Source organism: Ranitomeya variabilis, chromosome 1 (assembly GCF_051348905.1).
Source record: "Ranitomeya variabilis isolate aRanVar5 chromosome 1, aRanVar5.hap1, whole genome shotgun sequence".
In the NCBI taxonomy this organism is placed as follows: Eukaryota; Metazoa; Chordata; class Amphibia; order Anura; family Dendrobatidae; genus Ranitomeya; species Ranitomeya variabilis.
Genome location: NC_135232.1, coordinates 431,402,088 through 431,416,990, shown reverse-complemented (window position 1 = coordinate 431,416,990; position 14,903 = coordinate 431,402,088). Strand labels below are relative to the sequence as shown.

General features: G+C 43.6%; 1 protein-coding gene across 10 annotated transcripts in view; it reads left to right on the top strand.

Annotated features, from left to right (window-relative positions):
- Positions 1-14,903, top strand: part of ELAVL2 (ELAV like RNA binding protein 2) — a 245,677-nt gene that overhangs the window by 116,184 nt on the left and 114,590 nt on the right. For all 10 annotated transcript variants that reach the window (XM_077249294.1, XM_077249297.1, XM_077249293.1 and 7 more), the window contains one exon: positions 11,961-12,064. In XM_077249294.1, coding sequence (XP_077105409.1) covers positions 11,961-12,064 — 104 coding nt within the window. The remainder of the gene's footprint in view (positions 1-11,960; positions 12,065-14,903) is intronic.

Here is a 14,903-nt window from a genome sequence, read left to right as displayed (position 1 = left end):
CTGAAGTTTGCAGCCAGGGCGCACTCATTCCACTGAGTAAGCACCGACCATTTCCGAAATTTTTGACAATATATTTCCGCTTCATCATGCCCCTGATAGAGGGCTAATAAAGCCTTTTCAGCCTGAATCTCTAGGTTAGGTTCCTCATAGAGCAATCCCAATGCCAGAAAAAACGCATCCACACTGAGCAATGCAGGATCCCCTGGTGCCAATGCAAATGCCCAATTCTGAGGGTCGCCCCGCAGGAAAGATATTACAATCTTGACCTGCTGAGCAGGGTCTCCAGAGGAGCGAGATTTCAAAGAAAGAAACAATTTACAATTGTTCCTGAAATTCAGGAAGGTAGATCTATCTCCAGAAAAGAACTCTGGAATAGGAATTCTAGGTTCAGACATGGGAGTGTGAACAACAAAATCCTGTATGTTTTGAACTTTTGCCGCGAGATTACTCAGGCTGGAAGCCAAACACTGGACATCCATGTTAAACAGCTAAGATCAGAGCCATTCAAGGGTTAAGAGGAGGTAAGAAGCAGCTAGACAGCAATTAAGGGCTAGGCAGCAAAACTCTGAAGGAAAAAAAAAAAAAAAAAATTTCCCTTAAACACTTCTCTTTCTCCTGCTTCAGCCCAAACAATTAACACTTTGGGGCCGGCTATACTGTCATGAATCCCCAATGGCTAGGGATAGCACAGGACAAGCAAAGTACAAATAAATAACGGACGAGCTCTAGGGTGATGGAACCTAGGCTGACCGCTGCCCTACGCCTGACAAACGCAACTAGAGATAGCCAGGGAGCGTGCCTACGTTGGTTCTAGAAGCCACGCACCAGCCTAAGAGCTAACTAGTACTGCAGAGAAAATAAAGACCTCACTTGCCTCCAGAGGAATGAACCCCAAAAGATATAGTTGCCCCCTCACATGTATTGACGGTGAAATGAGAGGAAGGCACACACATAGAGATGATATATATATATAGTTTTAGCAAATTGAGGCCCGCTGTAAACTAGAAAGCAGAACGATACAAAAGGGGACTGAGCGGTCAGCAAAAAACCCTAATCAAAAAAACCATCCTGAGATTACAAAAACCCATGTGCCAACTCATGGCACATGGGGAGAACCTCAGTCCACTAGAGCTACCAGCTAGCATAGAGACATAATAAGCAAGCTGGACAAAAAACCAAACAACTGAAAATCAGCACTTAGCTTATCCTGAAAGATCTGGGAGCAGGTAGGCAGGAACCAAACAGAGCACATCTGAATACATTGATAGCCGGCAAGGGAATGACAGAAAGGCCAGGTAAAATAGGAAACACCCAGCCTCTAATGGACAGGTGGAAACCAAAGGCCGCAACCCACCAAAGTCACCCAGTACCAGCAGTAACCACCAGAGGGAGCCCACAAACAGAATCCACAACAGTAATCCATGTCTAAGATGAGTGATAAATTTCTTACTGTGAACTGTGGTGAAATCGCTGAGCTCAGCGCTGCACCGTGAGACTTTTTCACACGGAGCTAGCAGTGATCTCACTGAGGTGACCTCAGTTCATCTGCCCAGCTCACAGTGAAGTGAGCTCGGAATGCAGCCTTGGTGACATGTGGAAACCTCGGTGACTTAACTGCTAGTCCCTGACGCTGCACTCAACGCAGCTTGGTCTCCCGTGGTTTTGACCCTGGATCATCGCTTCTTGGCACCGTTCAGGTTGAAAACCACTTATCTCAAACATGGATTACGGTGGGGGTCTGGTGAGGGATATGGTTGTTTTTTTTTTTGTTTTTTTACAGGAGACGAGGGCTTCAATGGAATAGGGTGTAAAGTATAACTTTGTTTAAAATATAAATGCACAGTGTTTTACTTTTTTATTTCAAATAAATTTTCACTCTGGCTGTGTGTTTATTTACAATCTGACAATGGGGTTGATAGTGGAGAGTTGTCTTAGACACTAATGCAGGTTCTGCTGTTCTGGCACCTCAGGGGCTCTATCAGTGTAACATGGCACCCTCAAACCAGTCGAGCAAAATCTGAACTCCAATATGGCACTTACTCACTTCTGAGCTTTGCAATGTGCCTCAAAAGTAGTTTTTGACCACATATGGGGTATTAATGTACTAAAAAAAAATAGCACTATTTTGGGGGTCCCTTTACTCCTGTTACCCTCTGAAAATATAAAATTTGGGACCCAAAACATTTTTGTAGTGAAAATATATTTCTTTATCACTTATCACAGCTCAAAGTTAAACTTCTTTGAAGCACCTGGGGGTTTAATGCGATCACCACACATCTAGATAAATTCTCTGAAGGGTCTAGTTTTCAAAATGGTGTCACTTGTGAGCGGTTTCCACTGTTTAGGCACATCATGGGGTCTCCAAATGCGGCATGGCGGCCGCTAATTATTCCAGCAATTTTTACATTCAAAAGCGGGCAGAAGCTTTATTGGTCTCAAATTTTATGGTTAAAAACTCATAATGGGTTCCCACCAGATTTCGTACAGATTGTTGCTTGGAAAGGGTCTTTGAATAAGGGCTTCAGTGATCTTCATCTCTTCCAGTCAAAACCATACATGAATTGTATGAAGAGATACAGGTGACAAATAGACAATATGCTCGTAGTGGCATGATATGTTGTCAGCCCCATTAAGCTATATGCACACTGTGTGTTTTTGGTGCAGTGTTTCCACATGTAAATGGGCCAAAAACGCTGTGGAATCCTTATTCCAGCTAGTTCAATGAGAATCCATAAGTGCTCTGCACTTGATCAGTAATTTTCCTTAAGCATTTGCAGGTTTTTGTTTTTTTTTGCAGCATGTCAATTCTTTGTGTGGCTTTTTAGAGTTTTTCACCCATTGACTTCAATTGAGTCAGTCAAATCCTCAGCAAAAATGCAGGTATAAAATGGTTTGCGGATTTGCTGAGTTTTTGTTTGCATTTTTACAGGCTTCCTACGGTGTTTCCCACGCTGTCATCTGTGTGATGGCGTGTGAACCACCAGCGTGGCAGTACTGATCGGTAGTAAAGGTACCGTCACACTAAGGCTACGTTCACATTTGCGTTGTGCGCCGCAGCGTCGGCGCCGCAACGCACAACGCAAACAAAAACGCATGCACAACGCTGCGTTTTGCGCCGCATGCGTCCTTTTTTTTTATTGATTTTGGACGCAGCAAAAATGCAACTTGCTGCGTCCTCTGCGCTCGGACGTGTGCGCCGCAGGGACGCATGCGGCGCAAAACGCAAGTGTGACGCATGTCCATGCGCCCCCTTGTTAAATATAGGGGCGCATGACGCATGCGGCGACGCTGCGGCGCAGACCGCAAATGTGAACGTAGATTACGCGACGCTGCAGCGATACAGACAACGATGCCGATCGCTGCAGCGTCGCTGGGGAGCTGTCACACAGACCGCTCTCCAGCGACCAACGATGCCGAGGTCCCTGGGTAACCAGGGTAAACATCGGGTTGCTAAGCGCAGGGCCGCGCTTAGTAACCCGATGTTTACCCTGGTTACCAGTGTAAAATGTAAAAAAACAAACACTACATACTCACCTTTGCGTCCGCTTCCTGCACTGACTGAGTGCCGGCCCTAACAGCAGAGCGGTGACGTCACCGCTGTGCTTTCACTTTACGGCCAGCGCTCAGTCAGTGCAGGAAGCGGACGGCGGGGGACGCGAAGGTGAGTGTGTACTGTTTGTTTTTTTACATTTTACACTGGTAACCAGGGTAAACATCGGGTTACTAAGCGCGGCCCTGCGCTTAGTAACCCGATATTTACCCTGGTTACCATTGTAAAACATCGCTGTTATCGTTGCTTTTGCTGTCAAACACAACGATACACGGCGATCTGACGACCAAATAAAGTTCTGAACTTTAATCAACGACCAGCGATATCACAGCAGGATCCTGATCGCTGCTGCGTGTCAAACACAACGATATCGCTATCCAGGACGCTGCAACGTCACGGATCGCTAGCGATATCGTTTAGTGTGACGGTACCTTAACTCTACTGCCGGTAAGATCACTACTTCCATTTGAGCGCTGCGGGGTCACGCTGTCAGATTTCAGTGTGGCCCCGCAGAGATACTGTGACCCGTGATAAAAAGCTTGCCGCAAGTCAGCAAGCGTCGGCTGATAAGACTACTACTCCCGTCAGGCTATGTCTACAGTTACTGATGGCAAGAGCTGCTAATGGGAGAAATAGTCTCTAGTTAGCCGGTGCCTGTGCTCAAACGTAAAATTAAATGCATATTGAAATAAAAATAAGAAACACTATATACTCCCCTAACACCAAATCCCCGATGCCTTTGTCTCTTTAAAAAAAAAAAAAAAAAGTAAAATAAAACATACTCCTCTTAATGCCCGATGCCCAGTTCTCCTCTAAACAATCAAAAATAATAAACCACCATATGTTCTCCTGTCCACAGTAGTCCACGTAATCCAGAGTGTCCCATGGCGATCTCAAGTGTAGAACAGTCACATTTGTGAGATAACTGCTCTAACTGGCCATCAGTGATCCACTGACAGGATACATCATCGCTCTTGCAGTGTGTAGCCCTAAGCTGCCGTGAGGGCGTTTACCTGAGTTAATCAGCTGATCCGCTCCAGTGATCTCACAGCACCACTGCTGCGTGAGAACTTTCTGCTTAGATTTTATACAGGGACCCTGTCAATTTTTTTTCTGCGGTCCCTCTGTAAACTAGCCAGTAAAGGCTAAGCAAATGTGAGCTGATATCGATAGCCTGGGAACTTTTATGTTTATTGGATTCTTCCCAGAATATTAACCTCAGCCGTCGGCTTTCCCTCTGCTGGTTATGAAAATTACTCCGGGTACAAATTAACAGTTGCTGTTTGTTTACAGCCTATGTAGGTTCATTCTGTTAACGCTCCTACATAGGTTGCTGCCACCTTTTCATTACTAAACCTATGGCTTTGTGTCAGACAGCTGCTGACACCAAGCCCTAATCACATTACCCTGATGCTACTGCATCAGAATGAAAAAGGTGGTATTTAACCAAGAAATTACATCACAAAACTTTTTTTTTTAAATATCTTTATTTAGCTAAAAAAGCCTTCATTGATGTACAAAAACGCGTTTTGCCACAGCGTTTTTGCTGCCAAGAGATGCAGAAACCTTGCAGAAATTTCTGCAAGCAAATATTCAGCATGTGAACATACCCTTAATTTCCCAATATATAAATCAAAACTCTGCAATTTATAGTAATGAGTCTTATGCATTTTTTTAGGCTATATTCACATAAGTATTAAATTTGTTTCTGATGTAGATTTTCTGCTGCATTTCTGCAACTTTAAAGTAAACTTTGTTACGTTTTTTTAATTGCATTTTAAAGTAAATTTTCATACACAAGTTTTTGATGCTGCTGTTTGTCTTCTTGGTGTCATGTTTTAACCCCTTAACGACTGGCGATAAGCCTTTTAGCAGCGGTGGTTAAGGGGCCTTATTCCTCAGCTCCACTTTTTAACGGCGCTGAGGAATAAAAATATAGCGATGGCGATTTCCATGGGTGTCGGGCCCCGAATAGTCTCGCAATCAATTGGGGCCGATCAACCCCTTAAATGCCTGTTAATCGCGATAGCAGTATTTAAGTAGTTACAACGGTGTCACAACACCACCTTAGTAACCATTGGACCCCTGCAATGGGTCCCAATGTTTACCGTGGTACCCTGAGGTCATTTGATAGATCCTGTGAGATCCAGCTATAGGCCAGGGTCACACGTGCGAGTGCAATGCGAGAAACTCGCACGAGTCTCTCGCATCAGTACCCGGGCGATGATCAGATTGCCTGTCGCAGAATGTCTGTAGGAGACATGAGGTTGTCATGTCAATAAGGTGCAGTATGTTCCAACAGAAAGACAATTTGAGAAATACATTGTCTATCCCTTAGTCTATTGTATAATTATAATAAATAGAATGTGGACATCCCAAAAGCTTATTTTCTGTTATGTAAATGTAGAGGCACTAAATGCAATGTGTGCAGTAGCCAAATAAAACTGACTTTCATCTATTGTTCACTAGTGATGAGTGAGCATGCTCTGGTGGTGTTCGAGTATCTTGGTCGTGTTCAGATAATATATTCCAGTCCTTGTGGCTGCAGGATTTGCGACTGTCAGACAGCCCCAACACATGCGAGGATTGCATAACAAACAATCCCCGCATGTGTCGTGGCTGTCCACTCGCTCATCACTAGTGTTCACCCACAAGCATACAAAAAACTTCAGTCTTTCATTCATTGTGACAGTCATCTTATTTATATGGTCCACAGTTATGTACTTGTAAAAATTGCTATACTATAAAAGGTTGATGGTGTGTGCCATATCTGGATCTCATAATTGGCAAAATATTTGGGATAAAACGACCTACTGCCCTATTTTGTCAGATAAAATGGAGCACACGTGACAGAAATCTGATGTACCACGTTATAGTCAGAGGACCACGAGGTTCCTCTGCTGCCGGTTACAGATCTGGCACTTCCATCAATCTTATTTTTCTGACAGGAGGTAGCAATAATATCATTGGACAATATTGATATCATTGACGGACTTCGAAGTAGGTTCTGTCACTGGCAGATATGGACTGGGGCTAAAACTTAGCCCTGGCATTTGAAATCACATCGGCCCATGCTGTCCCCATCCCCAAGCACCAGATGGGATATATTACTAAAATTACCCTGCATGGAAGAAAGCAAGATTTACTACAAGACCAATATTTCTAATGATACCCCCGTCACAACTTTAACAGTATGGATGTCTTGAGAACACCGACTCTGTTGACAACGTAGCAGACAAGGTGGCCCACGACCAGACAGGCCCTTCTGGCATTTGCCAGATGGCCAGTCCGGCCCTGGTCACGGGTATGTCACAAGCTGCAGACAGTCGCAGTGCATCTAGCTGCGGAAGGTTTCTGCATTTGGCTTTGCAGACACCACCTTAACCCTTCTGACTTTTTGACCAAATGGCCACCTTTCTCCAGCTGTAATTGGCACATCTAGACCTGGGTGTTAGACTCCCAGCCTGCCGATGGGAATCGCCGGTGATATTTTTATTTCCCCCTGTTGAGGCTTGGAGCTATAGCAGTCGGCTGTCTTCCTCTTTGGAGTTGCTGGAGGACGTCTGTGTTACATATGAGTCAACCCAAGATAAGTGTTCCTCTTGTTTTGTCTATCCCATCTGTCTTTAGTAGTTTGGATCGGCTAGGGCTCATTCCCTAAGCAGGGCTTACTGCCAGGGTCAGGCAGGGATTAGATTCCTGCTCTGTGATAGGTGCAGAAGCTGTATAGGACAATTAGGGCAGACAGGGTGAGTTGAGATCTGCCTAGTGGTCTCCATGCCCCCCTTCCCAAGTGTCGGGCTCCCTTCCCCTCATCCCTTTGTGTTGCACTTAGGAACCCATCACGCACAGTGTAGGAAAGACTATTAAAAAAACAAACAAAAGCGTGTGAACATCAATTTGGGGCTGACAAATTGGGAACTGTGAAATCTTTTCCACTGACTTTTGGCTTAGGATGAAAAATTGGGGGTGGAATATCCCACGTATAGAATGGGTAAAGCCTTGTGTTCGCCACAGAAGTATTATCTTGAAGTACATTTAAAAAAAAAAGGGGGGGGGGGGTGGCAGTACTTTTGGGTGGGATTAACATATTCTCTTCGCCTGTAAATAATCTGAAATTTCAGCATTATCTCCTTATTAGAACATATTAACTGTGCTAGACTTTTTTGTCATTGTCCTATTAGTATTGGATATAGATCTGGATTTATTCTCTGTAAAATACCTGTACAATGGAAATACAGTAGTGAAAAACCTGCATGCTCCATGAGTACCATTATTTAACCATTTTGTGTTAATCCAGTTTAATTGGATTATGTAAATAAGTTAATTGATATTCTGTTTGTGTATTCATGTATAATGTTCTCGGCATAATTGAAGTATTGGTAAGCCTAGGTTTCAGTTGCCTTTTTCTTTCCTTTAAAAGGAATTTGTCACAAGGATTTTGCTATCCCATCTGAATGCAGCATAATGTAGGGACAGAGACCCTGATTCCAGTGATGCCACTTTCTGAGCTGCTTGTTGTCATTTTTGGTATAAATGTTTTATTTACTTGCTGTTCCCTGAATGCTGAGAGCTGTAAACGCCGCCCACACCACTGATTGACAGCTTTCTTCCAGTGTAGTGTAAACAGAAAGCTGCCAATCATTGGTGGAGGCGGGGTTACACAGCTCATGAATATGGAGGACTGTGTCAGCAGGTTTTCTAATCCCCTAGTGATTTGCTGCTGATTAAACAAAAATTTTATTACAACTGCATTAAGCAGCCTAGTAAGTGATACATCGCTGATATCAGGGTTGCAAAATTCTGGTGAAAGGTTCCCTTTAAGATTTGGTGGTGCCTTGAGAATGCTGAATGAGTCTTTAATGGTCTATTAGTCAGTGTGAGATCAGGAATGTCCTTTTCGACATCAATCTGGCAGCATACGTTCATACACTTCTAAAAATGGATTATAAAATACTGCTTATTTCTAGAATTGGGTTTCTGTAAAAAAAAATAAATAAATACATTAAATTAAAAAAAAAAAAAAGAAAAATAAATAGCTTTATACTCTAAGTGAATGTATGGATCAGTCATAGGTACAAACATACAGCAAAAAGGCAGAGATCCTTACCAGCCCAGGCCTCCAACAAATGCACTTGTTTGGACGCCTGGGCAGGTAAGGATCTCTGCCTTTTTGCTGTATTTTTGGAGGATTTTCAAGTCCTCTTTTTGCGCTATTGCTGATCAGTCATAGGTACCATTTAATAGTTGTTCCAAACGTTTCAGTGCTTAACCCCTTCACGTGTCAGCCCTTTTTCATTTTTGTATTTCCGTTTTTCGCTCCTCTTCTTCCCAGAGCCATAACTTTATTATTTTTCTGTCTATGGCTGTGTGAGGGCTTGTTTTTTTCTGGGACGAGTTGTACTTTTGAACAACACCATTGGATTTACCATATCGTGTACTCAAAAACAGAAAACATTTCCAAGTGCCATGAAATTACAAAAAAAGTGCAATTCACAATTGTTTTTTGGATTTTTTTTTTACCATGTTCACCAAATGCTAAAACTCACCTGCCATTGTGATTTTCCAAGTCATTACGAGTTTGTAGACACCAAACATGTCTAGGTGCTTTTTTATTTAAATGGTGAAAAAAATCCAAAGTTTGTAAAAAAAAAAAAAAAAAAAAAAAAAAAAAAAAAAAAAAAAAAATACCGTATATACTCGAGTATAAGCCGACCCGAGTATAAGCCGACCCCCCCCTAATTTTGCAACAAAAAACTGGGAAAACTTATTGACTCGAGTATAAGCCTAGGGTGGAAAATGCAGCAGCTACCGGTAAATGTCAAAAATAAAAATAGATACCAATAAAAGTAAAATTAATTGAGACATCAGTAGGTTAAGTGTTTTTGAATATCCATATTGAATCAGGAGCCCCATATAATGCTCCATGCAGTTAATTATGGCCCTATAGATGCTCCATATAATGCTCCAAGCAGTTCTTTATGGCCCCAGAGATGCACCATATAATGTTCCATGCAGTTATGGCCCCATAGATGCCCCATATAATGCTCCATGCAGTTATGGCCCCATATAATGCTCCATGCAATTATGACCCCATAGATGCCCCATATAATGCTTCATGCAGTTATGGCCCCATAGATGCCCCATATAATGCTCCATGCAGTTATGGCCCCATATAATGCTCCATGCAATTATGACCCCATAGATGCCCCATATAATGCTCCATGCAGTTATGGCCCCATATATGCCCCATATAATGCTCCATGCAGTTATGGCCCCATAGATGCCCCATATAATGCTCCATGCAGTTATGACCCCATATAATGCTCCATGCAATTATGACCCCATAGATGCCCCATATAATGCTCCATGCAGTTATGGCCCCATAGATGCCCCATATAATGCCCCATATAATGCTCCATGCAGTTATGGCCCCATAGATGCCCCATATAATGATCCATGCAGTTCTTTATGGCCCCATAGGCGCTCCATATAGCATTGTGCCACATGTAATGCTGCTGCACTAAAAAAAAAAAAAAAAGACATACTCACCTCTCATCACTGCTCTTCAGCGTCCCGCCTCTCCGCACTGACTGTTCAGGCAGAGGGCGGCGCGCACACTAATACGTCATCGTGCTCTCTGACCTGCACAGTCACAGCAAGAGGACGGGAAGACAGAGCTTCGGTGGAACGAGGGAAGGTAAATATACTCACCTAAGGTAAATATAATCACTCCCGGCGTGGTTCCTGCATGTCCCACGTTGTACGGCGCGGCAGCTTCTTCCTGTAGTGAGCGGTCACATGGTACCGCTCATTACAGTAATGAATATGCGGCTCCACCCGTATGGGCGTGGAGTCCATATTCATAACTTAAATGAGCGGTACCACGTGACCGCTGAAGAGGGGAAGAACTTGAAGCTGCCGCGCCGAACACTGTGGGACATGCGGGGACCGCGTCAGGAGTGCCGGGAGTAGGTGAGTATTTGGCAGGCGTCACTCCCCCTCACCCGCCGACACACATACACAACCCCCCCCCGCCGACCATGACTCGAGTATAAGCCGAGAGGGGCACTTTCAGCCCATTTTTTTGGGCTGAAAATCTCGGCTTATACTAAATTATTTGCGGTAAATAAAAAAAATTGCTTAATTTTCAGTGACCCGTAGCGTCTCCATTTTTCATGATCTAGGGCCGGGTGAGGGCTTAATTTTTTTTATTTTTTTTTTTGTGCCGAGCTGATGCTTTAATACCATTTTGGTGTGGATATGATCTTTTGATCGCCGGTTAATGCATTTTAATGTAATGTTGCGGACCAAAAAAAGTTATTCTGGCGTTTTTTGTTTTTTTTACCAGTTGGATTAATTCTTTTTATATTTTGATCGAGCGATTCTGAATGCGGCGATACCAAATATGTGTGTATTAGGTTTTTTAATTGTTTTATTTTGAATGGGGCAAAAGGGGGGTGATTTGAACTTTTTTTATATATTTAATTTTTTTAAACTTATTTTTTTTTACTTTTTCCATGCTTCAATAGTCTTCATGGGAGACTAGAAGCTGCAGTTGTCTGATCACCTCTGCTACACACAAACAAACAATGATCAGATTGCCTGTGTGTAGCAGAAATGCTCACTTGCTATGAATGCCGACCGCTGGGTGGCGCTAACAGCAATCCGGCGATAACAAGCACAGGGGTCTCCTGTAGATCCCGGGTTGTCATGCCAACCCATCGGTGACCCACAGTCATGTGATTAGTGATGCGCTTTTTGACGCTATCACATTAAATGCTGTCAGAGATTGACGGTGGCATTTGACTGGTTAACAGCCGTGGGTGGATTGCGGTTCCCCTCACGGCTGTTTAGGGGCACTTTTCATCTGTCCAAAACATCTGACATGTGCCGGAAAGATGTGGGCTCAATGCCAGAGCCCACATCAAAGGGAGGGACACGACTTGCGTCGTACATGTACGGCACATGTCGTGAAGGGGTTAATTGGATGCCTTTAGCCTATGGGTGACTTAGGCCGGGTTCACATTAGCGTTTGAGTCTGCAGCGTAGTGCTGCGGACTTCTTTCCTTAAGCTCCGCCTAAGCTGCCTAATAATAAGCTCTTGAAAAGTGATCATCAAGCAAAAACCAATTACAGCTTATGGGTGACAGATGCCACTTTTAAATGTAGATTATAAATACCTTTTCTAGTATATGTTAAACAGTTCAGAAACTCAATGTGAGCATAGCTGGATCTGGAAATAACAATTTCTCTTGTCTTTTGAATTTAAAAACATGGAAAACTATGTAGTAGGGAACACAAGCATATTTTATGGTAGAGCTAGGTAAATAAATGTCTACACAATAAGGCCGTGAATGTTTTAGTTTGTCCTAAATTGTGGCTTTTTTTAATTTTTTTTTTTTATCAGGACAAAGCTTGGGTTATGGTTTTGTGAACTACATTGACTCCAAGGATGCTGAGAAGGCCATCAATACCTTGAATGGACTAAGACTTCAAACCAAAACCATAAAAGTAGGTCCTGATTTTTATGTATACATTCTCACATGTAAACACTATTCCATTAACCTATTTGGCCTTTTCAGTGCAGTAAAGCAATGTTTTGTAGCGGTTTTTAGTGATCAGTTAAAGAAAGGTGATGATACAAGGCTTTTGTAGCAGAGTGTTTTAGAATACATTCTAATTGAAGTGTGTTATGATTCCTGGTTATCCCGAATTAACAGAATCATTACCTATGACTGGGCGATATGTAGTAAAAATAAAATCCTTATTTGTGTGTATAAAATCTGATATCAGACTCGTTCTCCTCGTGCCATCTTGCCACAATGTAACTTTATGGAGTATTCCCTGTTAATCTATGATTATACAGAGTTGTAGTGAACGGTCAGTGGCTCTGTCGGGGCCTTCATCGGAGTCCCTGGAAAACTGAATTTTGACTTTGTGCTGACTGGGTCATTGACTGTAAGGCCGGCGTCACACTAGCGAGTTTTACGGACGTAGGAGCGCAGAAAATACGTCCGTAAAACTCGCCAAACAAACGGCACAATTATTCTCAATGGGTCTGGTCCTATCAGCCTTATATTACGGATCCGTATTATACGGCTTTCTACGGCCGTACAAAATCGCAGCATGCTGCGTTTGTCAGCGTATTGCGCAACAAATACGCCAATGAAAGTCTATGGGGGCGAGAAAAATACAGATTCCACACGGACCAGCAGTGTGACTTGTGAGAAATACGCAGCGGTGTTAGTGAAAAGCCGGTAATTCAATTGCCGGCTTTTCATTTCTCCTTCCCAAACCCGACATATGAGACATGGTTTACATACAGTAAACCATCTCATATCCCCTTTTTTTTTTGCATATTCCACACTACTAATGTTAGTAGTGTGTGTATGCAAAATTTGGTTGCTGTAGCTGCTAAAATAAAGGGTTAAATGGCGGAAAAAATTGGCGTGGGCTCCCGCGCAATTTTCTCCGCCAGAATGGTAAAGCCAGTGACTGAGGGCAGATATTAATAGCCTAGAGAGGGTCCATGGTTATTGGCCCCCCCTGGCTACAAACATCTGCCCCCAGCCACCCCAGAAAAGGCACATCTGGAAGATGCGCCTATTCTGGCACTTGGCCACTCTCTTCCCACTCCCGTGTAGCGGTGGGATATGGGGTAATGAAGGGTTAATGCCACTTTGCTATTGTAAGGTGACATTAAGCCAGGTTAATAATGGAGAGGCGTCAATTATGACACCTATCCATTATTAATCCAATTGTATGAAATGGTTAAACACACACACAAATTATTAAAAATTATTTTAATGAAATAAACACACAGGTTGTTTTAGTATTTTATTGCTCTCTCAATCCACCTGAAGACCCTCGCTTGGCAAAATAATAAACCCACAATATACATGCCATCCGAGGATCTGTCAGGTCCCACGATGTAAATCCTTCTGAAGGGGTTAAATCAATTTACAGGCAGGAGCTGCGCTAAAGCACTCGCTCGTGCCTGTAATCCCCGGGTGCTGAAAGGAAAGCTGGGTGATCTGTACTTACATTGTCGCGGTGAGGCGCCCTCTGCTGGATGTCCTCATGAACTGGAGCCTTGGAAAAGTTCCCACGCTCGAGTTCATATGAGTTCATCCACCAGAGGGCGCCTCACCGCAACTCAATGTAAGTACAGATCACCCAGCTTTCCTTTCAGCACCCGGGGATTACAGGCACGAGCCCTATCTGCCCTCAGTCACTGGCTTTACCATTCTGGCGGAGAAAATTGCGCGGGAGCCCACGCCAATTTTTTCCGCCATTTAACCCTTTATTTTAGCAGCTACAGCAACCAAATTTTGCACAAACACACTACTAACATTAGTAGTGTGGAATATGCAAAAAAAGGGGGATATGAGATGGTTTACTGTATGTAAACCATGTCTCATATCCTGTGGGGTTTGGGAAGGAGAAATGAGAAGCCGGCAATTGAATTACCGGCTTTTCACATATATCGCGCTGAATTAAATATAAATACAGAATATATATATGTGTCTCAATGATAGATATATATATGTGTGTGTATATATACATGTATGTGTATATATATGTCTGTCATTCCGGGCTCACCTGCATAGGAGCAATCCAAGCTCCCATCACCATAAAGCCCTGATACATGTAGGTGAAACAGAAAAACCAGAACCCTCGAAACAGCCCAGCCTAACCCAACCGGACCAGAGCACCAATCACAACAACCTGACAAAAGCCGGAATCGGGAAGATGGCAGAAGAAGGCCAGGAGAGGTATGTCAGTGACTGGAAGAATGATATCAACAACTCACAGAAACTGAACACGTACCGGAGTCTACAGAGAGAATACAGACTGGCCCCATATCTGGAGAAACTTCCGGACCCCAGAGATCGCAAGATCTTGAGCCAATATAGACTCAGTGCCCACAGTCTGGCCATCGAATGTGGTTGACACAGGCAGAACTACAAGCCCAGGGAGGAAAGACTGAGCCAACACTGATCAGGAGGCCATAGAGGACGAAACCCACTTCCTGCTACACTGCTCCAAATACTCAGCAGTGAGGGACACTCACTTCAGGAGACTCTCACATCTCTTCCCGGACTTCATCACCATGAAGGAGGAAGAGAAGACATATATCCTGCTGGGAGAAGAAGAGAGAGCAGTGGAGATAGCAGCACGGTATGTGAGCGAATGTCATAGACTGCGAGAAAGAGAACTATGATGCCATGGACTATAGCCCCCACAATGGATCTGCCCCCATCCACCTCCCCTATGCCATGGACTATAGCCCCCACCCTGGATCTGCCCCCATCCTCCTCCCCTATGCCATGGACTATAGCCCCCACAA